We start from the raw sequence: 24,618 nt of genomic DNA, 5'->3' as shown, positions 1-24,618 counted from the left end.
TAATTTATTTCAGCAGAAATGTTATTCCAGGTAAGTATAGATTTTCATCAACTAATTAATCATCTGCCTTCAGTATGTCTGTAATGTTAAAACATATTTCAAATCTAAAGCTCTAAAGGGCTTATGTACATACTTAATTTTTGCAGTATTTTAGGGCCTTACAGAGGCTACCTTTTTTACTTTCCTTTCCTGTAGTGTCCCAACTTCATCACGCTATGTGGTAATGTGGAGGCTGTGGTCTTGTATGTAAACTGAATAATGAGTTTTTTGTATTGAATAAGCAGGAACAAAAACCTAATTCGTAAAGCTCCACGGAGGGTCACGGACTGCAGTTTAAAACCAGTGTCAGTCTTGCTAGCTGTACTACATACTGCTGCTCAGTTACAGGTAACAAATTTGTCTGCTACTAGTGCTGCACTGGAGAGTTGTATTCTTTCGCTGCTTTGGTGCACCTTTCATCTAGTCTCAAATGATGCTTGAATATGTCCTAACGGGTGAATTCTTAAGTCTCCACACATTGGTTTTCTGGTAGAATCTTATTCGTGGCTACAATATGAGCAAGACATCTTGGTCACAAGTCTCAAAGGAAAGTTTGCACATTGATCAGTTGTACTATTTTATTGCAAGTTGCCTGTGCCATACCTGGGATTTCTTTTCTTTTCCCCCCCCCCTTTTTTTTAACAAGCTTAAGGCAGTAAAGGTGACTGCATCCTAAGGGCTGCTGTTGCACGTTACTGACCCCGGTTTGGAGTAGGCTGTATTGTGTCCATTCTGAACGTGGATGCTGTATCCCCTGAACACTTGAGCCTCCAGTTCACTCTTAGGCAAACCGGCGATCCCTGCCGCAGGGTATAGCTGCTCACTTGGCTTTGCTGACTGTAACAGGCTTGTTTCCACGCAAATGTCTGATTTTAAAAAAGAAAAAAACACCATAAATACAGATAAAGATCTCACTGGAGAGTGTGTGTACGTGTGTCCATGCTGCAGGCGCCCCCATACGCTCTTCTCCCCAGGCTGCAGCGGTGGAGGCGGGGCGGGAGGGAAATCGGTCGTCCCCTGGGCCCTCCTACAGGCTCCCGCTGCAGGACGGTGCCAACGCGGAGCCCCGTGCGGGCCGGGCCGTAACAGCCGTCGGCGGGGCGGGGCGACCACGGCTTCCCGCTGCGACTGCGGACACCGTGGCCCGGGTTCCGACGGGGACAGGGACGGGATCAGAGACCTGCTCGGAAGCGATCGGCCACTCGCGGCCGCTGGCCGCGCATGCGCCCCGCCTGCCGGAAGTCCTTCCCGCGACCCGGAAATACTTGGGGCTGCGGCGCGGAGTTTGAATGTGGCGGCGACGCGCTGCGGACGCGAAGGTGAGCGGGGGCAGAGCATTGCGCTGCCTGGGCTGCGGCGGCATCACGTCCGCGCCCAGCCTGGAGCAGCGGCCCCGGGGCTGCCCCGCCGTGCAGGCCTGGCCTCCTGGAGCGGAGCCGCCTTCCCTGGACTCGGCGCCGCAGTGGCCTGGCCTCCTGCTTCTGCCGGCGACCCCTGCCCGCGCCGGGGCTCTCCTTTTTGTAGAAGCCGCTCGGGCCGAGTTAGTTTTCTGGAAAAAAGAAACTTTGTGCGCCGGCAGAGAGGCGGTAGTCCGTCAGCCGCACCTCCGCGTGCACCTGGCGGCGCGCAGGGCCGGGGCCCCTGGGGGCGGCGGCGGCGGCCCCTGGCTCTGTGCATCTCGCTGCTGCGCTCGCTCCTGGGTCAGCCCAGCCGGCTCCACGGTGCGGGTTTGCCCAGCGCCCGCCCAGACCTGCCCCGCCTCCCAGGCAGCCCCGAGTTAGGAGGGAAACGTATGAATGTAATTACCGCTTGACCTTTACGCTCCAGGCCACGAACTCAGAGGCGGTAAAGCCTGAAGAACAGGCCGTTATGATCCTCTAGTCGCGGGGGTTGGCAGATTTGGTGCTTGTGATCTGGGGCTATCATGGGCTGCCAATTCCTGCTGCAGCCCCCCAGCCACTTGTTACTTTCTGCTTACCTGTGCAAATAGTAATGCTGATTCCTGTCCCAAAAGGCAGACTCCCACATAGAATTGAAAGGAAAGCTGATCTTCATTTGAAGATTCTCAGTGATAGGAGTTCAAGCAAGATGCAATAAGGGCTCTTGGCAGACAAGGTTCTTTGGATAAATTAGATATCTTTTTAGTAGACTAACTAAACAGTTGGAAAACTTGTTCTTCTTGAGCTTTTGGGCACAAACACCCTTCTTCAGGCTTAGGGAGAGTCTGCTGGTGTTTTCTGTGATCTGGGTGGAACAGAAATGCAGGTCTGAAAATGTAAATGAATGGCACAGAGGCAATGGGAAATGGTAGGTGGGGGCAAAGGGGGAAATGTTGACCTGGTGACAGAATGTAGCTCGTCAGTTTCATTTCAAAACAATCAAGCACTTGAAACAAAATATAAACAACCCACAAACAAACTAACCCTCCAGTTATAGCTTATGGGGGCTATGCTAGGGGTCATGCTGTCGTAACTTGGACACTTAAGTGCATTATGGTCTCTATTGCTAAGGTACCTTTCTCATTGCGTCTCCAGGCTTGCTCTGGTAAGGCTAACGCTGCACCTGTTGTCTGCTTAGGAGACATCTGTTGTGGAGTTTCATAAAGCAGTTGTGTTGAATTCAACACGTGCGTTTCCTCAGTGCTGCTCGTTGGAGTTGGCCTCTGGTCCTCAGCTTGACAAAGGCTTTCTGTTAGGAAGTTGGGAACTCCACAGCCAATCTTCCATCAGTATTTTTCTCTTCTTTTGTAGACTCGTTCCCTGCCTACTTTGTTCTCAGTTTTGTAAGAGCTCTTGTTAGCAAATAAAAATGTAGGACTCTGGACTAGCCCAGGGTTTGACACAACACCTCATCTGATGAGTGACAAAAAGGCTTTATTTACTACAAGTATTTAAAATCAAGTCAAGTGAGCCCGAACCCAGTCAGAGCCCAGTAATTATCTATAAGGTGATGATTTCTCACTGACTTCTTGAGTACATCGGGCATATAAGCAACTGGTCTTAGAGGTTTCTTACTCTTGAAGCGTGCGTGCTGTTTTACTGCATTTTTATACCCTTAATTTAGCGTTTTCAAAGCATTCTTTTAGTTGTGTAAATCAGGAGAGAGTCCCAAACAGTCATTGACAGGAAAAACCTGCTCATTACTGGTTATCAGAAAATTCTAATTTGACTGAGTTGCCTCTTGTTCCTGAAGAAGGTTTGGAACATATCAAGAAACTGATTAACAGCTAGTAAAAACATAGTAAATCAGGAGGAGACATCTATTACATATGGAGAATTGTCTCTTCCTGCACATAAACACAAGTAAGTAACAAGAGAAATATTTACCATATTAATTAATCAAGGCTAGACATTTCATTTGGTTACACACCAGACAACTAAAAGTCTGCATGAAATCATCCTGAATATAGCAAGAAAGGCTGGAAGAGAGACTTTGTTATTCCTTCTTAGCTGGCCTAGCCATGAACTCGCATCCTCTTGTATTATGCGATTAGCATCAGTATTCTGTATTTTGACTTTTGTGAGTAGGCCCAAGCTTGGCATGAGTTTCAGAGTCATAACTCTTGGACTCAGCTATTACTTGTTTTGTGTAAGTTCAGACTGCTGTGAAGTAGTGCTTGTTGTGTCCCAATATCTGTGTTTCTCAACTGTTCTTTGCTGTTTTTGTTTGCAGGTAAAAAGAACAAAAAGAAAATGTCTGCAGAATGCCAGAGCAAAAAGGGTCAAAGGTAAGAAGGCTTTGATTAACAGAAAAAAGAAAAATCCTGAATAGCTTTTCTCACCTGTTTTTAAAATTTTCTCTCTACACGTGACAAAGTAGTTAACATGTATTAGCTATATTGCTGCTTGTTTGCAGATTTGCTTTTGTATAGACCAGTGGTTCTCAATGTTTTTGAACTCTCAGCCCTCTCCATAACATCGGTGAATTGAGTGGCACCCAATTCAAAAAACCTAATTTCTTATATTATAGTTCTGTGGCAGGGCACTTGATGTGCCTACCACTTGAAGGGGTCAGGCAATCTGTTGAGCCACGGGCAGGTGGGCATCCAGCTGACCCAGGGGTGTGGCAGGGCTTGATCAAAGAAATCACCTGAGTGAAGGAGGTTGAAGGAGGTCTGGTTGTAGATCAGGTATAAGCCCAGACCCTGAGAGCTTTTTCTTAATCTTGTTGATTGGTGACTAGTTAAGGAGGTTACTTTGCAATTAATTGATAACCTTTGCACTACAGTTGGCCTTTTGATAATTGGGGGGGAATACCTTTTATCTATTAACACTAACAAACTGAAGAATGGTGGGGTAGGGACAGAGTGCTACCTCCCGGGGAGCAGGGGGGTAGTTTGCATGGCTGGCTGTTGCCACTCCACATCTGGTCCTGTGCCCCCTGCCCCTCCCCCTGCATCTGCCTGGCCTGCTCCACTGTAGCCACACCCTGCCAGTCATTCTTGACACAGCACTGGCTGGAGATGTGCCCCGCAAGAGCCTTGCGGACAGACAGATGGACTAAGCCATTTTATATATAGAACTTACCAATGCCATGTGATGTCATATTTCACAAGACACACATATTTATGGCCTTTTTTTGCACTAAGAATGTAAAAGTTTAAATGGTAATTATATTCTTTTTTACTGTTTACCTCCCAACTTGGTGCTGCTTGCTGTCAGCAGAGTGGCTCCAGCTGGGGCTGCTTGGATCCAGACTGTCATGGCAGGGAGATAACTAGCGGTTACCTGGGGGAGTGGAGCTGGGCAAAGTTGTGCAACGGAGCCACTGGGGCTAAAACAGGAGTGAACGCAATGGCAGGCTGTATGGAGCCAGGTGCATTCTCCCCCATAGCACCCACAGGGGTTCCTGCCTACCAGAACAACTGCACTGCACCCATGCGGTGCCAGCCTGCCAGTGCCCGGAACCCTGGGCAATGCCTCCCTCCTGTCCACGTCCCGGGCTCCAGCAGCTGCTGCTTAGCAAGGACCTGCAGCAGCAGCTCTCCCAGCCCAGGGGTGTGTGGTGGATGGGTGTGCTGTGCAGGATTGCACCTGAGGCATCCACCTGCAGGCTGAGTACTCTGTGCTAGGAGCCCGCTTCCGCCAAGCGAGAGCAGTGTGGTACTGGGCCGGCTGCTGGCTGCATTCGAATGGGGAATGTACAGGGAAACCCCGGTGAGAGTCCTGGCTCTGTGCAACCCCGCACCACCTGATGGCAGCTCTGCCAGTGCTTGCTGCTGTTTTGAGTCTTGTCAACTGTACCATACAACTTTGCCTGGGTCTGCTCCCCCAAGTAACTGGTAGTTACCTCCCTCCCTTCTGCAACAGCTGTGTGATGCTGCAGCACAGATCCGTGCCATCTCCCAGGCAGCCCCTGCCAGAGCTTCTCCCCCAACAGCGGACCCTACCACCCTGCGCTGGTGCTGCTGCCTGCCTGCTCCTGCACACTTGCCACGTAGAGCCTGCTGTGGCCATGGGTTTCAGTCTCGGCTGGCAGCGGAACTCGCTACAATCCCACATATCACCCTTGGCCCCAGCTTGCCTTGTCATCTTGCTTCTCTGTCACTGGGCCATATAACCAATATAATTAGACAGGTATTTTTTAGACAATACTTGCATCCCCATTTTGCTCTTAAAGTTCACGTATTAAATACAGATGTTATCCATAATTGATTGAAATTATGGCTGCTTGGCATCATCCTTCAAGGTTTTAGAGCTGATGGGTTTCAACCTCTCATAGTTCATTTTGATTTATGGAATGGAAGAGAGCTTTGAATGGACTAGTTGAATAAACTAAAATGAAAGCAGCATTGTTTTTGAACCTTAAAGATTTCCAATATCAAGAGTTAGTTTAGCAAACGATACCTGACAAGTCAATAACCTTCTCCAGGTTATGGTTTGACTTTTTTTAAAACAGCCACAGCAATTATGTACTGTTTACACATTTAAATGAAGTAAAAATAGTCAAAGGTAGGTTACAGCTTGCTTATGTTTTCATGACTTCACATTTTATTTTAAACCTGTTCTATTTTTAGAAAAAGTAATTTAATTTAAATTAAAAAAAAAAAAGAACACAGTTGGCAAGCACCCCAGTATTTTGAAGTGTTCATGGAATGCTACGCATGTTTCTTAGGCAGGCAAGGTTCTTTGGGTAGATGTGATATCTTTTATTGGACCAACTGAGTAGCTGGAAAGAAGTTCTTTGGAAGCTTTTGGGCACAAACACCGTTTTTCAGGCATAGGGGGTCTTTGCTATTCTGAGATCTCCAGGGACTGAAAGAAGCTAAAAGTGTGACAAGAGGTCAGTGAGAGTGTAATTAGGTGGAAATGAACAGGTAGAGGAGGGAGGGGAGGAGGCAATCTCTCTCTAATTTCCACAGACGGACATGTGAAAGGCTTGTAAAAGTTTACACTAGGGGTGTACTGATAGGGATTTTTGAGGCCGATACCAACAGCCAATATTTAAGGAGGCATATCAACTGATACTGATCCGATACAGTTCCTGCAACAGGTAAGTCTGGTGTGGTAAGAGAAGGGGTGGGTGGAGGGGGAAGGGAAGGTGCATAGAGGGGGCAAATCAAGGCCCCGCTGTGAGGGAGGGAGGGCTGGGGCAGGGGCAAGCCCTGCCTAGTCAGGAAGGGCTGGCCAGGGACGAAGCCACAAGTCCTCTGGGGGGGGCGTGGCATGGAGCAGGGTTTATCTGGGGGGCGTGGAGGGAGGTGGAGGTGGCTCCCACCACCACACGGGGCTTCCTCCAGCGGCTCATCCACCAGCTCCCACCACTGCTGTTGTCACTTGTCTGGGAGGGCACAGTGCCCCTGGATCTGTGCTGAGCGGGGCAGGTTGGGGCCAGGGCTGTTCCTCATGAAGCCTGGGATGCCCAGGCAGGGCACAGGGTGGGCTGTGGTGCTGCTGGGAGTGGAGAGCTATGATGGGGTTACAGCAAATACTGGGGTGGCTGCAGCTCTGCCCCCCTCTCCCCCATAGCCCCCTCCTAGCGGTGCTGCCCCATGCCCCACCTGGCCCAGGCTCTGTTGGGAACTTCCCCGCCCCAATCCACCCTGTGCAGATCCGTGGCCTATTCCTGGTGGAGCCTGGGCTGGGTAGGGCATGGAGTGGCACTGCTGGGAGGGGGCTGCAGCCACCCCAAAATTCGCTGTAGCCCCCTGGTCCTACTGGCGTTTCCACCTGCCCTGCACCCGGCCCAGATTCTGCTGGTAACAGGCCTGGCCCCAGCCTGCCTGGTGCAGATCTGGGGGCACATGCCCCCTGGTGTCCTCCTAGACAAGTGACAGCAGCAGTGGTAGGAGCCAATGGGCGAGTTGCATGTGGCAGCAGGAGCCACCTCCCCCTCCCCTATCAACCCCGGACAAGCCCTGCTCCATCCTGCATCCCCGGACAAGCTGAGGCTTTGTCCCCTGTCCACCCCGCCTGGGCATCACTTGCTTCAGCCCCTGCTTCCATCCCTCCTGCACAGCAGGGCCTAGATCTGCCTCCTGCACCATGCCCCTTCCCCCCCTTTTCCCCCATACATTCCAGCTGGAGGCAGCTCTCCATGCTGCAGGCTGTCTCTTCAGTGCTTACGTGCTGCGCTGTGCCCATGCCCAGCATGGACATTTATTGGCCAATTAAGGCCAATATAGATCATTTTCCTTACATTGGTACTGATCCAATATCAGACTGATGTATCGGTGTACTTCTAGTTTACACATAGGCTTTGAAGGAAGCAAGGGGGTTGCTGGAGGCTGTTAATGAGAGAAATGAGTTCTTGTGGGGATTGTAAATGGGTTAACAGCTATTTGAGTTTTATTTTAACTTGTCAAAGGTGTCTAGACTACTGGGCTATCTGATAAGGAACCAGAGTGAGACATTTCCTTAGGTGCAGATGGCAAAGAGAAAACTGTTCCCCCATCAAAGAACGGGTGCAGATTTTCTGTGAGGAGCAGACTACAATGTTAAGTTACCATCAGATGAAAGCCTTCTTTAAGACGCCAAATGTTCCATAATAAAGCATTGTCTTTCTATTGCTTTCTTATTTCTTTCTTTCTATTTGCTTTCTACTTGAAAATTAATACCTGGCCAGAATGACTGAGTATAGCAAAAACATTGTTTGTTTGTTTTAATCTATTCATCAGTCTTGAATTGTGAGAACTTCTGGGGAGTTCTGATCCTGATCTGTGTTGGATTTGTCACATTTCTCACACCTGTTTTCATATTTTATTTTTCAGCTGTAGTCTGACCATTTCATCTAGTGATGATGAAGAATTTGAAATGTGTGAGTATAGACTGGGTAGAATTCTTGCTGGCTGTATGAGCAAGTGAAGGAAGGTATATTGTTCCTAGCTATGGAAATATATTTTCTAAACTTTTGGATTTTTTTTCTTTAAATACAGTAAGTTAGGCTTTGCAACAAGAACACCCCCTCTCTTCTCCCCAAATCATACTGAAGATGCACATGCATCTTAGGCACTGAGTTGAGAGACTTTGTCCTTAGGAGTACCTATGTGAATATGCATCATCCCTGTGGTCTATACAAGGGGTGTGAAAGTATGGTATATGCTTCCTGCCTTGAAGTTCTACTCAACTGCATTTTGGTATGAGGGAGTATTTTTTCTTGTCCTTAAGACTTAATATTTCTGCCTCGAAATCTGCTTTTTAATTCTTTGTAGCTAGTGGTTTGTTTTCTGGCACTATTGCCTATTGGCCATCTTTTATGGGTTGGGAAATCTACTAGGTCAGCAAACTTTCTCTTGGGAAAGCCATCTTTTATTGAAGATGGCCTTTTTTGAACTGCCAGGCTTTAAGTATTGTCTTTCTTCTAACAAGACCATCCCCCAGAACAGGCATTGCAAATGCCTTCTTTGCCTGGGTGTATTCTGTGTTTTAGGGAAGTGTTCAATTAGCAAATCATTCAACTCCTTGATCCCAAAAGACTGGGAGGTGGGGCTCCAGGTTTACCTTCTTAAATCTGCGCAGCCTGGAATGCAAGACCTCCCTGAATGCCCTGATTAGTCTAAGAGCTCCCTGCTCCAAGGATGTCTTTCAGTGAGACCTAAAATAAGGTGAACCTTCAATGGGAGTTCCAAATTGAGGGTTCTTCCAAGAATTGTGTTCCCTGCTGCTCTGTATCGCTTGGAGTTGTTGCAGCCGCAAGTGGTCTCTGAAAAATCTCAAAAGTACTTCCCTACTACAAACTTGTGCTGCATCCTACCCTCTATACCCTCTTCCTAGGGTCCTATGATTCTTGCAGTTCTGTGATTTAAGAACAAACTGATGGCAGGTAGCATTTACCACCCTTTAATGCCCTCCATATAAAACAAAAGGAGTAGGGTGCATTTGTGTTATATGTGTATTGCTAGGCAAAAAGCCCCTTGGAATGGATGTACAAGGCATACGTACCCATAATCTAATGTGCATGGGGACAACTTCTCCAAGCAGTCAGTTGTGATATCTGAGCAGTTGTTTTTCAGGTTTTATGACAGAACAGGCATTGAAAGATAATGGAGAGAGGAGTCAAACATTTTCTGCTCTGAACAGCTGCTGTTTTGAATTAAGACACAAAATAAAATGTATGTTTTAGGGATCCTGTATGCTATTTATAATTTAAAAGTAACATGGGTTAAGTCCTTGTATGTACTCCCTGCACAGAATAGGATTCTTTTAGAAAGTTAAGCTCTCTGATTTAATTGCAATGTTCTGATTTAGTTTTATCTAGAATGAAGACTCCAAAATCCCTGGCACATCAAGTCCCAAAGAAGCAAAATGACAGGTAGATGTTAGTCCTGTAGAAAAGTATATAACTTAAGGGGGGAAAAAATTATTAATGGGGACATTTTGGTTGCCATGTATAAGTTTGCAGTGTTGGGGTTTTTAAAATAAAATTTAAATGTGGAAAACTGAATTAGAGCCTCTCTTCTGTACATAGGGCAGTATTGTGGTTAGGAGCTTTGAGAGCACTCATACCATGAGCTCATTCATGGAGATATATTAGTTCAGTCACTTTTCTCTACCTCTTCTCCTCCTTTGTTGATGAGATGGGGATGAATATCTCATTAGACCTAACTTGCTGATTTTGTTACACTATAAAATTATGCCAATATAACCCTGAAAAATTTTGGAGGTACCCATGGTGACAAGCATTGCAATAGATAACTGGGAAGTTTTACCTATGCTAGGACAAGAATAGTAGCAATCATCCTGTTTCTGCTTATAGCTTCTTTTGTCTCATTTTATTTTTACAGTTTGAGCAACTTCATTGTTGACTCCAGGGAGGACTTTTTCTCAGATTTGAGAAGAAAAGGAGGTACAAATAAGAAGGGCAAATAACTCTCGATCCACAGAGGGGATGACCGTTTAGCTGGGTAGAATGAACAAATGCTCATTGTTCCAAGCTCATAATGCTTCTTAAAGAGATGGAAGTAAATTTGAAAATGTCTGGTTTCTCTTTAGGGCAGGGGTGTCAAAGAGTTCACAGGTTGGATCTGGCCTATGGAGCTCCATAATCGGATGCTGTCCCTGGGCCTGAGCCAGTCTACATGCTGCTGGCCTAGCCCTGTGTGCAGGATCTGGCACACGTGCTGCCTGTAGTGCCTGGTCCAGCTGGTCCAAGGTCTGCATTACACAGGACTTCTGCCCTGGTGGCCCTGGAACTGCACCACACCTAACGACTGCTCTGGGACTCACGGCTCCTGGCCAGGCCAGTCTGGAATGTGTTGCATACAGCACTCATGCTAGCCAGTCCAGGACTGGACTGCATCCAGTGCCCACAGATGCTACAGCACAGGTCCCAGACTGACTGGAGCAGGTGACATGCAGTTCCAGACCTGGGAGTGGGCCGATTGTGGGCCAGGGTGCCGCTGGCACTGGAATCAGCATGGCGGGGTGGGGAGTGTGGTCTGTGGGCCTGATCCAACCCAAGGAGCATCCCTATACTACTCATCCAGCCAGTGGGACCAAATGAGTTTGACACCCCTGCTTTAAAGGCAATATACAGTGATATGATGTGTCAACTTCTCTTCCTTTCTGTTGGATTACTTCTCTCTCCTTCCTCTGCTTCCTGTTCCTACATCTGGTGTTGCTGTTTTTCTCCCTCCCTTCCAATTATGCCAGTTAAAAAAATGGGCTGTCTCTCTCTCAACTCTCTTCAATTCTGTTTGCTTTTAATTAAAAGGAAACCTGGCTGCCAAAGGCAGCCCTTCTCCCATTCCCTGCACTGCCTATTCAAATAGCTTATTTAAGGAATAGAACTGACATTAATAAATATTATGTTAAAACAAAGTCAAACATACATAGCTGCAGAAACTTTTATCAAGAGTGCAACTGTGATGGTGTTTGCTAGACTCATCATGCCCCTCTAGGGTCCATGGATATGTGTCCTTTGGCTATTTGTCAGTTGCATTGTTTCTAGATAATGTGGACGTAAGTGTAAACATGCATGGAAATCTTATGATATTTCTCTGTGTAGGGGTCTCGTGTTCCAAAGCATCTGGCAGATTGATATTAAAACAAAAGCTGATGTCTTTGAAGTTAAATTAGTGGGTTGCTTATATTTATCTTTTAAATTGCAGCGCTGAAAGATGTTTGGGCTGGAGAGAAACCAATAGCTAGAGGAAAGGAAAATGCTTGCTATAGGGAACAGCTGCGTTTGGAGTTTTTAAGTGACAGTGACACTGAAGATTCTGTTTTTATAAAAAGTACGTGGCGGGACCGCCACCAACAGAGTGGAGAGAAGGGGTTGAAGAAGAAACTGAGACGCACAAAACAACCTCCTTCTCGCATACAAAAAGATCTTGCTTTTTCTAAATATAATCTGAGTCCATCTGTGGATGAGAAGCAGCAAGGTTGTGAGAATCCAGAGGACAAAATACAAACCTTAGCATTGCAACAAAATGCGACAGTAGAATCGGACAGCTCAGAAGATGAATTTGAATCCTTAATAGAGCGGATAAAAAAGCGAAGCACACCTCTGACTCCACGTTCACCCATGAACAAAACCACAGTCTGTCAACCAGGTACCAGAGGTAGGAGAAAGCCATTCTTTATTGTCTTAATCCTCTTAATTTAGCAAGTAGTGTGCAAATGGGCAGCAGGACTTCCTTATACTCTTCTTCATAAAGGGTTGTTATATGTAAATCACACCTAAAGTCCTTTCAGACCTGTCTCTGAAACAAATTATACACTTAACCATTTTCTTTTTTTGCCTGTATTTGGCCCATCATATTTAACCTTTGGATTATGTAGTGTTCTGCTGCTTTGTAGTCAGTCCCTTAATTCCTTATTCTTTGGTAGAAATGCCTAATATTTGGTTCATTTAGGTTTGTAATCTTTTTGTTTATGCTTGTAGAACTGGAAAACTTCAAGTCTCCCTGTGAAAGCATACAGCAGGCTGTTCAGAGGGAGAGAGTCCAGAGACAAAACTCAGAATCTTTGCTGAAAGATGCTTCCAGATTAATGCCTTTTATGAGACTTCCTGAGATTGTGTCACTTAATTACGTGCATCCATCCCTATCCGAGAAAAGGTAAACCTTTCTTTGTGCTTGTCACGTTTTCGGAGAACAAAAAAAAAAGCAACTTGAATTCAATTCTGAGGCAAAGTACAGCTATTATGTTCTCACCCGTACTTCCTGTTTGTCATGCTTGAAAGAAACAGATAAAAAAAACTGTGTTCCCTTAATGCTTGTACTAACTACTGTTTTAAAAAGCTTTTTTTTTTTTTTTTTTTCTGTACTCTAGCTTAAGGCTCTGAAATCTTTGATGTGTATAAGGTGGAACTTGTTTCCAACTAAAAGTAATGGACTTATTTTGCAATTTTAAAGTTGCTCTTAAAAACAGCTTATATAGTTCCATGAGTTTCAAATAGTTTATATTCATAAATACTGGTCATGTCCACGTGGGATGTTTATTGCGCAATGGACTAATTAGACGCACTGTAGACACTGAGGCATCCCTATTAGGCTGGAGTAAACTAGTATACTCTGCAGCAGGATAGTACTTGTAAACACAAGTGCTATCCTGGCGCAGAGTAAAAAACTCTGCAGCAGTGCACGTGTAGATGCTAGAGAGCTGACTGGAGCACGAGAGTAACGCTGCATTGGGCCGCTCTGGCCTGGCTCAACATGCTGTGATTCCTGGCATGCATGCAGCCGTGTGTCCAGTAGCTTATTGCTGCGCATTAATGGGCGCGTGTAGGCACACACACAATGTACTTGTGGCATTACAATTTATGATGACATGGGGCATGTGCACAACCTTTGAACTAATGTAGGGATATGAGTACATGTTGCTATGAGGGCTGTCACGCTGACATGCTCAAAACATGCTACTCTTCCATGGATGAGACTTTGGGGCTTTGCATCAGGAGTATGTCTACTTGAGATCAGAATCTTCCAAACAGTGGTGACTGAGCCACATCACATAGTCGGTCCTCGTGCCACCCCCGACCCATCCTCATGAAGGCCCAGAGCATTTGCAGCGTTTTTGGTTTAGACTCTCCCTATGCCTGAAGAAGGGTGTTTGTGCCCAAAAGCTTGCAAAGAAGTGTGTTCCAACTACTCAGTTGGACTAATGAAAGATATTACATGTACCCAGAGAAGCTTGTGTGCAAGAACATGTCGTATTTCAGGTCCCTCTGCTTGGGGCAACAAGACTGAATAAGCAGTGTTTGCTTTCTATCCTTTAAAGCAGGGGTATCAAACATACAGCATGTAGAACCCTGCCATCCAGCCCTTGGTGCTGCCCCAGGGTCTGATCAGACCCCTTGGGACACAGTGTGCTCCAGTGGTGTGGGGCTAGACCTCAGGCTGGATCAGGTCCATTGACCCGCTTCCCCTGGAATCTCTGACTCTAAAACCGCATCTCCAGGTTGGGGCCAGAGTTGGAACTGCAGCAGCAACCTGCTCCACTCCCTCCATTTGTATTTGAATCTAAGATGAGGGGTCCCTGCCATATTGTATAAGGTAAATAACCATTCCTTTCTAGAAAACTTATGTGATGGGTTAACTTTTTTGGTACTACTTTTCTTGCAGATCAAATCTTTGTCTAGTGGCTGGCTGTTTCTTACAAGATCTCTCAAAACCAACATCTCAATATGTGAAGGATTTCAGGAAAAAAAAGGAGGTGTTGACAGAGAAACTCTACAGCCTTTATAACAGCACCATCTTTGAGCAAAAGGTAGTCATATACACACACTTCAGTTACAGAACAAATAAAACCCATGGATTCTATGCTACTTATAATTCTGTGTGTGAAATGATGGCTCTTTTCTTCTAGCTCCTTATCTCAAAATCAGCTGAAATTCAGTTTTCTAGCAAGTGTCTTATGTTTGAGTGAGGTCAAAAGATGAATTGTTTTGTAAAGCAATTTTCTATAGCTGTAGTGCAGAGATTTTTCTAACTTGTCCAGCTCAGCTTATACTTAAGTATCTTCCAGAACACAAGAAGTGGCATACTGGGTCACACCAATGGTCCATCTAGTCCAGCATCCTGCCTTTGACAGTGACAGGACTGGATGCTTTAGAGGGAGACCACTGAACTGGGTATGTGTAGAATGATCTGTCCTCTGTTCATCACCCTGCCTGGCCTCCACCATCATTTGTTTAGTTTAGAGCAGGGTGGCAGCAAAATTTGGAGTGGATGTAGCATCCTCCCAGCACTGCTGGCACCAGCTCTGAGCCCAGCCCCCGCCGAGAAGAGCCTGGCTGCAGCCCGCCCCATGCAGATCTGGGTGGGGGAGGGAGCATGCTCCCTCGTGCCTTCCCAGGGTCCAAGCAGTGGTGGGAACCACCTCTTCCCATGGCTCTGGCCCCCCGCCCCCCTCCCTCACAGTGGGAGTCATTGATCTGCTCCCCCCCCCCCCCCCCCGACACTCCTTCCCTCTCCTTCCGTCTCACCGGACTTAACGTGCCTCCTTAAATATTGGGTCTTGGTATTGGCCCCCAAAATCTCATCCCTGCATTAGTATGCTTTTGGGACTCAAAAAAAAAAAACAAAGCCAGAAAAACATGCACCCAGTGTATACACCCGCTAATACTAGTTTGCTTGCTTACGGGAGCAACAGTAACTTGGCTTTAAAGCACTGAGGCCTGGAGGAATGATCACAGTTGGGAAGACCTAAATTCTAGTCGCAGGTTGGCACTGACTTGGGTGCTGACAGTGGGCAAATTGCATTGTTCTGAACCTCAGCTTTCCCCAGTCATAAAATGGCAGTAATATCCAGTTGTCTCAGAGGGCAACTGCATATTTCTTACTGTGTAGTTAAAACTGTGTTTTGGACCTGCAAAGTGATAGATAACTGTGTAGTGGTATTATTTGGTATAAATTTAAAAAAAAAGTATCAAATTTGTTACCGCATTTGTTGCATTTTTACTGCAAGACTAACTTGTGATCACATCACATACTTGTGAAATTGAATGAGTTCCTTGCTTGCTTAGAAAAGCAATTGGGATAGAAATATATTTAGGCTGCTTTTGGGAGGCTTTTGTGCCTGAGGAAGCTTTTGATTCTTGTATGTCCAGTTTTTTGGATTGCCATCATCTTTGTGGCATTGGAATGTGATTTCTTGCTCTTTGTGGCAGTATGCCCTGATCAGATCAGGTTTAAGCTGCCTGCTTAAAAAAAGCTGGAACCAACCTGATCAGCCAGTTCTCTGTAGACCAATAGCCTGGCTCAGAGTTTTGGAACTTGTAATCTCAAGAGCTGCGTGCAGCAGCACTAGAGTCTGAAAGGAAGGTCCTTCTCGGGTGTTTTGGAACAAGACAAGGTCAGATTGAAGAACTTGATCAGTTTGTTAGTCTTCATGTTGAGAGAACTGTTTTTTGGGTTTTTTTAAGGTTTAAAAAGAAGCCTCAATAAACTGGAGAGTATAGGTTATGAAGGTTGCACTTAAACTTGATAGTTAAGCCTGTGAAAAAATCTTGTAAGCACCATTAACCAGCTGGTTTCATCTCCCTATTCAGTCTCCTAGGACAGGCTTTAGCCTCTGTGGAACATTTAGAGAATATAGGATGCTGCCCTCATCAAGGGTTTGACAGCCTGGTTTAGTGATGGGAAGAGTCTCCTCTGAGCACTTGGAGAAGAGATTGTCAACATGGCCAGGGGCAACGGCTAGTTTTAGAGATGTTAACTCTTACTTCTTTTTCTCTTCAGTTGAGCTATGTGGCTGACTGTTTCACTGCTATTTTGTTTTTGCTTAAAACTGCTTTCAAGCAGCTGCTTCATGCGGTCTATCTCAAGAGAGAGCAAAGTCTTCCAACCTCCAAAGAGGTGGGGAAGGCAAAAGGAGTTTCTTAAATCTTGCCTCCCCCCAGATCTCAGTCCTAATGTGCATGGATAAACACCTTTTGCTTATGGCTGTGATAGCGCACACCAGGGAAAAGCCTGAGGAAGAGATGTTTGTTGGGAGAGCGCAGATGACATGCACCATTTCATTATTTTTCTCTCAGTTACCAGAGAAAATGGAAATCAGCTGGAATAAAAAGATGCGGAAGACAGCAGGGTACTGTGTAACTGGGCAAACAAAAGGTCCCGAGTTGCAGCGCTATGCTCGGATAGAGCTCTCTGAAAAAGTTTGTGACTCTGCAGGTAAGGAAGGAAAGAAGGATATTGAACTTAATTGCTTTACTGGGCGGGTTCTAGGCTAGGATGCAGAGACATGGGTTTTATTTATTGTCCTGGCACAAAGTTTGTAAGAACTTAAATAAGTTGGTCTTTTTTTTTTTTAGTTCACCATTCATAAGATGGGAATAATAGCATTGTCCTGTTGTGAGGATACAAGTACATTAAATATTGCAAAGCATGTTGAAATCTGTTTACGAAAAGCATTATATGAGGGCCTGGTCTTTATTTATTTATTAACGATAATGATTTTATGGGCATCATGATTCAAAGTGCATTTCTAAGAGTTTTAAAGGCTGTGCTTTATTGCAGGTGCTCCTCGAGAACTGAGTTTGTTCACTATAGCTAAACACACTTTTTTCAGAAGATGTGGAGTCACAATTGAGGCTGATTAGGGAAAAAGCCCTACTCTCAATACTATATTAATTGTTCTCAGTTGACTGTCTAAAATGCTTCAGTTACCTCTGAATGAATGAACTTTATTGATAGATCATTAAAACAATCATGCTGTACTACAGCGTAAAAGCTTGGGTAGGGCAAAGTTCAACTGAAAATCATCTTAAATCAGTAGCAACACAACTGTCATCAGGCATGTGTACCCAGGGCATCTTTACATGTGCTCCACGGGGGGGAGCGCTTGAATCAGAGTGGCCCTCGGGAGGCACTCTAATTAAAGCACCCACAGCGTCTTGCATGTTCAGCTTGCCGCGGTTCAAAATGACGGTGGGAACACTAACTAAAGCTTGTTCAGTGACCTTTAGTTAAAGTGCCTTTGCTGCCATTTTGAAGCATGGGACATTGAATAGATGTTATGCTGAGGCTGCTGGAGCATGCTAATTGGCATGCTCCAGCCAACTCCATCGAGTCTGCTCTGACGCATACTAATTAGAATGTGTTGGGCACATGTGTAGGTGCTCACAGTATCTACATTGCATAACTATGGCTTTAAAATGAAGAGATCACAACTATGGACCTGGGGTGATGGTCTGGGAAAAAGAAAGCTGTGCAGGGAAGGTATCTTTACATCATGGAGGATATTTGCTGAGGAAGGCTTTAAACTAGGTTTGTGGAGAATGATGACAAATAATGACTGAAGTACAATTAGGATCTAAGGATTAAGGCTGGGCAAAGAGGCTTAGCTGTTGAAAAAAGGGGGAAAACTAATGGGGTTAAGATGAGAGGGAGAAAAAAAACATCAGGAAAATCCGCAAAGTAGCTTTGATTCCTATATTCCAATAAAAGCATGAGGATTGAGCAGAATGAACTGGAAGTTGTTTTACATGGAGTAGGTGTCGTGGAGAACTCACATGGTTAGAATATCAGTACTAGAGGGGGTATAGTTTGATTTAGAAGGACTGGTTTGAGGGGTTAAAAAGAGGAGACATTACACTGTTTTGTCCAGAATGCATGTGCTTGCTCTGATGTCCTAGGGGAAGTGAGCAAGAGAGCAGTTGTGAGTGCATTTGGGTGAAGATTAGAGGGTAAAGAAAAGTAACCTGGGTTGACTACAGACCACCAAATCAGGAAGGACTGAATAAGGCATTCTTCAAACAGAATATCTGTAAATATGTAAATTAGTAACAATGGGGCATTTAACTTTCCTGATACCTGTTGGAAGAAAGATGCAGAAAAACATACAATTTCTAACAAGTTCTTAATCTACACAGCAACATTGTTTTAGAAAACTTCCTAACATTAAAAACAGGAGGACAGTGGAGTAAGTTGTCTAGAGAAGTTGTATAAATTTTCAAGAAAAGGCTGAATGGGCACCTGGGTGGGGTGGTATAGGAACAACATGTCTGGTGGCTGTTACGGTACTGGAAAGAGACCTTGAAATCATTATACAGATGGCTCTCTAAAAGTGTTGGCTTGATTTATGTAGTAGTACCTAAAAAAACCCAACCAAACAAACAAAAAAAACACCTGTTGAGAGCATTGTTAAGAATGGAACAGAAGACAAAATGGAGAACATCATCATGCCACTACACAAATCTGTAAATGCACCTACGTGTTGGCTACTGTGTACAGTTCTGGACCCCACAGCCCCAAAAGGATGTAGTAAAATTAGAAAAGGTACCGAGAAAGTCTGCCAGAATGATTGGGTCATGGAGCAATGGCCATACCAGGGAAGGGTAAATAAGCCAGGACTCTTCAGTTTGGAAAGGAGAATGCTGAGGGGGAAATGATAGTGGTCTATACAATCATGAAGCATGTGGACCAAGTGGATAGGGAACTGTTATTCACCAAGTCCCACAATATTAAGGGGCATCTGCTGACATGAGTGGGTGACAGGTTTAAAGCTAACGTGATAAAGTACTTTTTCAAGCAACACATAGTTAACTTGTGGAATTCAAGTTCCATGGAGGTGGTAGAGACAGATGCTACGCTCAAATTCAAAGAGGGACAAGACATTCCTGGATCATAGATCTGTTAACAGCTGTTGAACAGAATGGTTGGAGATGTTTCCTCTGGCACCTCTAAACCAATAATGGTGGATGTCAGGGAGAGTATTGAATGGGGAATGGAACATTCTAGATCTGTTAGGTTCATGGTTCTCTCTCTACCATCCACTTCTGGATCCTGGGCTAGATGGGCCATTGGTCCGACCCAGTGTGGCACTTTTCTTAGGTTTGTCCAACATTTGTGCAAGGGTCAGGCAAGATGACCCTTGTTCCATCCAGCCCTATGATTCTAAGAAGTCACCCTCTTATCACCCCAGAGACACTGAGGACAGCAGGGGATGACGTGCCCTCTGACTTGGAGGGAATAGTGTGTGGAAAATCTTGCGTTAAGCAGTCTGTGCAATTTTTATCAGAGTGAAGACTTTATCTGGCATTGGTGACAGTGGTGTCATCCACTAGGGATGGCAAGCAACTTAATTTTTTCCCCCTCTTCTCTTTCCCCAAGACCGGCTTCGAGACACACTGATCCATGAGGTTTGTCATGCAGCCACGTGGATTATCAATGGAATTCGAGATGGACATGGACCGATTTGGAGATTTTATGCTAAGAAATCAACAGTAATTCATCCAGAGCTGCCAATGGTGACACGATGCCACAGCTATGAGATTAAATACAAATTCACTTATGAGTGTTCTGTGTGCAAAGCCACGTGAGTAGTCATTGTTTGCTCCCATTTGCCTGGGATCATCTATTAACTTTCTTTACCTCCCCAATCCAACAACTAACTAACTGTCTATTTTAAAACTAGATCTTTTAAAATTATTTGCAGTTGGCACTGGAATGGACTGAATTTGTCTGTATTACTTCACCTGTTTTGTCCTAAAACCATAAAGAGCCTCACATTGATCCCCTACCAATCTCTCTTCCAGTTTCCTTATGAGACTTCAATTTCCCTGCTGCTTATTATTTATCGCCATCGTTGTTGTTCTTATTAGCATCATAATTACTTAACGGCTTCTTTGAGAACAAAATGTTGGGGGGAGGTAAGACCAGATATTTAAGGGGAGCAGTCTGGACCACAATGAGTTTTTGAAGATTTGTAGGGTAACTCCCAGAAGGGACCATTTCAGTTCCATGGCCTGACTTCTTTAGTCTGTTAATCAAAATATTGCCTACTGATTTCTGCATACAGTCTAGAGTAGCAACCAAATGGGACCAAAGTTGCTGGAGATGAGTCCCTCTTGGCCACTACTTATAGATTTAAAATTTTGCAGCTCTGTCTAAAAATGCTACACGTGGCCAGTTTCAAAATAGTTAAGTTAATTTTGTGCAGTGCTGTTCTCCATGAGAGCAGAGGTTTTTCCTTTGGGCATTCAGACTTTCCATTTTGCTTACATCTTGGGATCCAGATATCTTCTCCAGGACTCACCTCCCACAGACAAAGTAATATTAGGAAGGTATTGTGGTAGTTGGATAAAAACTAAAATTTTATGTTGCCATGAGGCAAAGGGTATCACTTGAATTTCCAACTCTAACAGAGCAGTGTTAGTGAAAGAGTTACTGATCACTTACAAGCTTGTGTAGACTTGCTGGTGAGAGACTGCTGTAGCTATGTGAAGAGCTTGTATATAACTTGTAAGTGGCACTCTGCTTCCTGTGTGCTTAGGTAGTAGATGGGGATAATGGTTACACATTGAGATTTTATTGTTGTAGTTGCTAACAGGGCTTGTCAGAGAGAACCCATATGACCTTTTTTAGCACGACAGTAGTTTTTGTAATTTAAAGAGGAAAAAACCCGGGGTAGGGGCGGTTTACAGGCAATTGTTAAGCTGAATATGAGCCAAGAATGTGCCCTTGTTGCAAAGAAGGCTAACGGCATACCATAGGGGTGCACCGATAAAGAATTTTTGGGCTGATACCAGTGGCTGCCCAGCTGCAGTCCTGGCTATGTGCGCACTGCGGCCGTGCACGCACGTGGCATTTACTGGTGACATTACTGACCACATCGGCCAAAAAAAGACTATTGCAGATAATGTCCATTTTACTTTTATCAGTGCCAATATGCATTGGTAGGAACGTTGGCAGCAGATTGAGGGAGATGATTCTTCCCCTCTGTTCTGCACTGCTGAGGACACATCTGGAGTCCTGTGTCAACAGAAAAGGATGGGGACAAATTGGAGAGAGTCCAGCAGAGGGCAATGAAAATAGTGAGGGGGCTATGACTTGTGAGGTGAGGCTGAGGGCCTGTATACCCTTTATGCTGTGCCACACTGCACCATCCCCCGGGTAGGCACAGAACACAAGCTGAAGGATGGGGGATGCCTGGAGACTGCAGCTGCTGCTACTACAGCCACAGCGATTTGCTGCATGGCAGCCTGGCAGGAGCCCAGGGGATGCCCCAACAGTTCTCATGGGGCAGAGCAGCTAGGCATGCAGCTTGTGTGGTTAATTGAACGCAACCCTTAGAGTGGCCCTGAACATATTTACAGACATGCTTAGAACACTTAACCTGCACACAAATAGAGACTGCTGTTCTTAACTGTAGCAGAAAATATTAGAAGACTAACTTACACTGCTGGTCTGAAGCTTGGGGAACTCTCCTACCACTATTGCCTGATATCAGGGTGTGGGTCTCCTCTTGTGCCTCAGGCTGGATCTAGACCACAGGCTCCTTGTGAGCTGGATCCAGCTGGCAGCTCCAGCTTTGGCACAGGACAAATAACTATGCTCTGGCTCCTGCTTTGGGCCCTGTGCCAGAACTGAAGCAGCATGTTTCAGGACACGGTGGCTGTGGTGGCAGCCCCAGCATGGGGCAGTGGTGGGGCTGGCAGCCAAGGACATAAGGCCACAGCAACAGCCACAGCTGAAACAGCCCAAGGGCAACCAAAGCTGTATCAATCCTCATTTGGTCTCCTGTCACTGAGTGTCATGTCGTCCCCACCCCTGGGCTTAAGGGCCCCAGATTCTACGGCAGGCTACACCCCCAACTTCTGGTGGCCCACCTGTAGGCTAGTAGGCCCAACTGAGCCGTTCTGTTAGCTGGATCAGGCCTGTCGGTGCTAGGTTTGACACCCCTGGTGAAATGCCATTATATAATCACTTTACATTTTCTTTCTTCTATTTTAGGATTGGGCGTCACTCCAAGTCGCTGGACACGGAGCGTTTTGTGTGTGCACACTGTCAGGGGCAGCTAGTCTTGTGTCAGTCGAGCAGGAAGGATGGTACTCCTGTGCGAACACAGCTAACTCCGTTTGCAAAGTACGTGAAAGAAAACTATGGGTCTACCAAGAAAAAGCAGCATGCTTTGAGCCATGCAGAGGTCATGCGGAAGCTAAGTGCTGACTTTGCTTCAAAGACCAGGCTCCTAGATTCTTAAATGTATCTGAGCTGTGTGCTTTCAGTGTGACAGGAGTTTGTAGCATTAGAAAAAGCAGACCGGTCTAGCTGGCTACAATTTAGTTTCTAATTTGGAAGGGTTGCAGCAGGGATTCAATGAATTGTTGGGTTTTTTGTTGTTGTTTGTGTCCCAGCTTGTAAGGTGCCAGAAGTCTTTAAGGTCTGAGCTAGTTGCATTCGAAGAACGGGATTCAAAATATTGGTGGAAATAATATCCTTGTATACAGATTAGATATTTATCTTTCCTTTATTTGGCAGAATTTTCTTCTAGGAAGGAGCAGTTTTTTTGCCCCTACTCATCAGTAGTTCCTTGCACGATTCTCCTGTTTCACTCAGGTGGCTGTTAGTGAAACACTTCTGTCTCCTTAAGGCGTTAAGACGTGTTTGGACCTGCATCCATTGCTGTAGAATGTTCTGGGGGGGGGTCGGATGCATCTGTTTAGTTAAGTGTTGTTGTAACTGACCTCTAAACACCTGGATTTCATAGAGGGCCAATGGAAGTTAAGGAGGGGGAAACTCATTTAGAACCTAAGTATTTTAACCAGGTTTGAGAGAGATTCCAGAAGCAGTTAACTTGGGCTGAGAGAGAGGGAAGGTCTTAAATCTAGGTCAAATATTTTGCAGTTACAGATTTGTGATACCTTTTTTTTGGGTCGGGGGGGGTTGGATAACCAGTGTGTGTACTGTAAATAATGTGTTCAGGTGATTATATCAGTTTTGTAAGTTTTATTCAATTATTAATAAAACAAATTTTGTATCATACTGATGGTTACGGTTAATGAAATTAATTTCTCTATAAGTCCCAGTGCCTGTTTTCTCTTTTGCTGCCCCTGGGTGGGCTAAGGGGTTCCCCAAGGAGTATTTGCTTATGGACTTAGGCTGAAACCCCTCTACAGAGCACCCTGCAAAGTGCTTCTGTAGAAATTTACTAACAAAATCATAAATAATAGTGTAGCAGGCTCAGTGCTTCAAGGACAGGCTGATAAGACACAGGCCTCATTGCCTTGAAGTCTGAAGCAGAGATACAGCCCCCCCATTAGTTAACACGCAGCCAAAAACCAGTTTTGAAACAATTAAGAGTTTTCCCACACTGACCTAACATCTTGTTTTCCTTCACAGTGGAAAATTCCCACCTGCGCGCGCATGTTGTCTGTAAACTATAAATCGCCTCTAACAGTTTTATTTGGGGCCTCTGAGTTCACTCAGAGTGCCCAGCATGCTAAATAAATTTTGAGATTGACAGCGACTCTGTGTCTTTGGGAATAGCTCCGCAAGGGGTCACAAACTCCTCAACACTTCCAGGTCTGCAGCAGTGAAAGGCGAATGGGGTAAGGCACAGAGGTGAGGTGATGGCTCCCTGTTGCCCTCTGTGAGCTCCCAGGAAACACTTTGGGGGGGGGGGCATGGTCAAGTAGGTCACAGGGCAGTACAACCATTTTTCCATGCCTGAGCTTTAGCCATGGGGTTTGGGTGCAGGTTTTCATTCCCTGGGTGACATGAGCCAGGGGCAACTTTTATGGTATGGTTGATTTTGAAATGCAGAGGAGCAGGGACCAGGATGCACGGGTGCCAGAGTCGGGCTGTAAACCAGCTGAGTGTTGCCTGCGTGTTTGTGGTAGGATCCTTGTCCGGGACAGGACACAGGGGGGACTTCCGCTTCTGGCTCGGGGGAGCAGCCTGCCGGGATGCTTTACTTCCCCTGACCCGCAGCCCTCCGCCGCCGTTTGTCTTGTGCTGCCCGCAGCCCCCGGCTCCCTGTTCTCGTCCCCGCGGAAATGGGCGGTCCCAGGCGCGCCTCCCGTGACGGAACCGGCAGCCCGCGGCTGGGGGGATGTCCCTGGGGAGCGCTGCAGGGTCGCGATCAGAAGTGCGTGTTCCCGTTGGCCGCCTTGAGACGAGCGGCGATTGGCTGGAAGGGCTGTATGGGCGGAGTCGGGGAGACTCCACCCTTTCTCTCTCTGATTGGCCTCTACCGCTGGAGGCTAGTCTGGGAGGAAGCCGCCTCCTCGGGCACTCTGGCTGTTGGGATTGGTGCGAAGGGTGCAGCGCTCTGCGTGCTGATTGGTTCGACTCCGGCGGGGTGCGGAGCTGCGGGGGGGGGGCGGACCCCGAAGGCCGCGTGCCCCGCTTCTGGCCCAAGGGTGGTTCTGGCCCGAGGTGTAGCGTTGCTAGCAAGAGTTGTGCGCTGT

General features: G+C 46.0%; 1 protein-coding gene across 2 annotated transcripts; it reads left to right on the top strand.

Annotated features, from left to right (window-relative positions):
• Positions 1–32: 32 nt before the first annotated feature.
• GCNA (germ cell nuclear acidic peptidase) lies at positions 33–23,741 on the top strand. Of its 2 annotated transcripts, none has more exons than XM_090061730.1 (11): positions 33–1,358; positions 3,712–3,766; positions 8,249–8,295; positions 9,726–9,789; positions 10,262–10,323; positions 11,588–12,040; positions 12,364–12,538; positions 14,045–14,189; positions 16,459–16,597; positions 19,538–19,742; positions 22,160–23,741. In XM_090061730.1, exons 1-11 carry the CDS (start codon positions 902–904, stop codon positions 22,407–22,409), a joined length of 2,052 nt encoding a protein of 683 aa, XP_089917856.1. In that variant the 5' UTR covers positions 33–901; the 3' UTR covers positions 22,410–23,741. The 2 variants fall into 2 exon arrangements, with proteins under 2 accessions (XP_089917856.1, XP_089917857.1); XM_090061731.1 differs by lacking the exon at positions 33–1,358 and adding an exon at positions 3,293–3,341.
• Positions 23,742–24,618: the final 877 nt, after the last annotated feature.

This window comes from Crocodylus siamensis, chromosome 8, assembly GCF_052110815.1.
Source record: "Crocodylus siamensis isolate JL-2025a chromosome 8, ASM5211081v1, whole genome shotgun sequence".
Classification (NCBI taxonomy): domain Eukaryota; kingdom Metazoa; phylum Chordata; order Crocodylia; family Crocodylidae; genus Crocodylus; species Crocodylus siamensis.
This window is presented reverse-complemented; position numbering and strand designations above follow the sequence as displayed.

Coding starts and splice junctions, on each gene's coding strand:
- GCNA (XM_090061730.1), top strand. CDS start 902: ATGTCTGATTTTAAAAAAGAAAAAAACACCATAAATACAGATAAAGAT. Junction 1,359..3,711: donor GACGCGCTGCGGACGCGAAG/GTGAGCGGGGGC, acceptor TTTTGTTTGCAG/GTAAAAAGAACAAAAAGAAA. Junction 19,743..22,159: donor TGTTCTGTGTGCAAAGCCAC/GTGAGTAGTCAT, acceptor CTTCTATTTTAG/GATTGGGCGTCACTCCAAGT.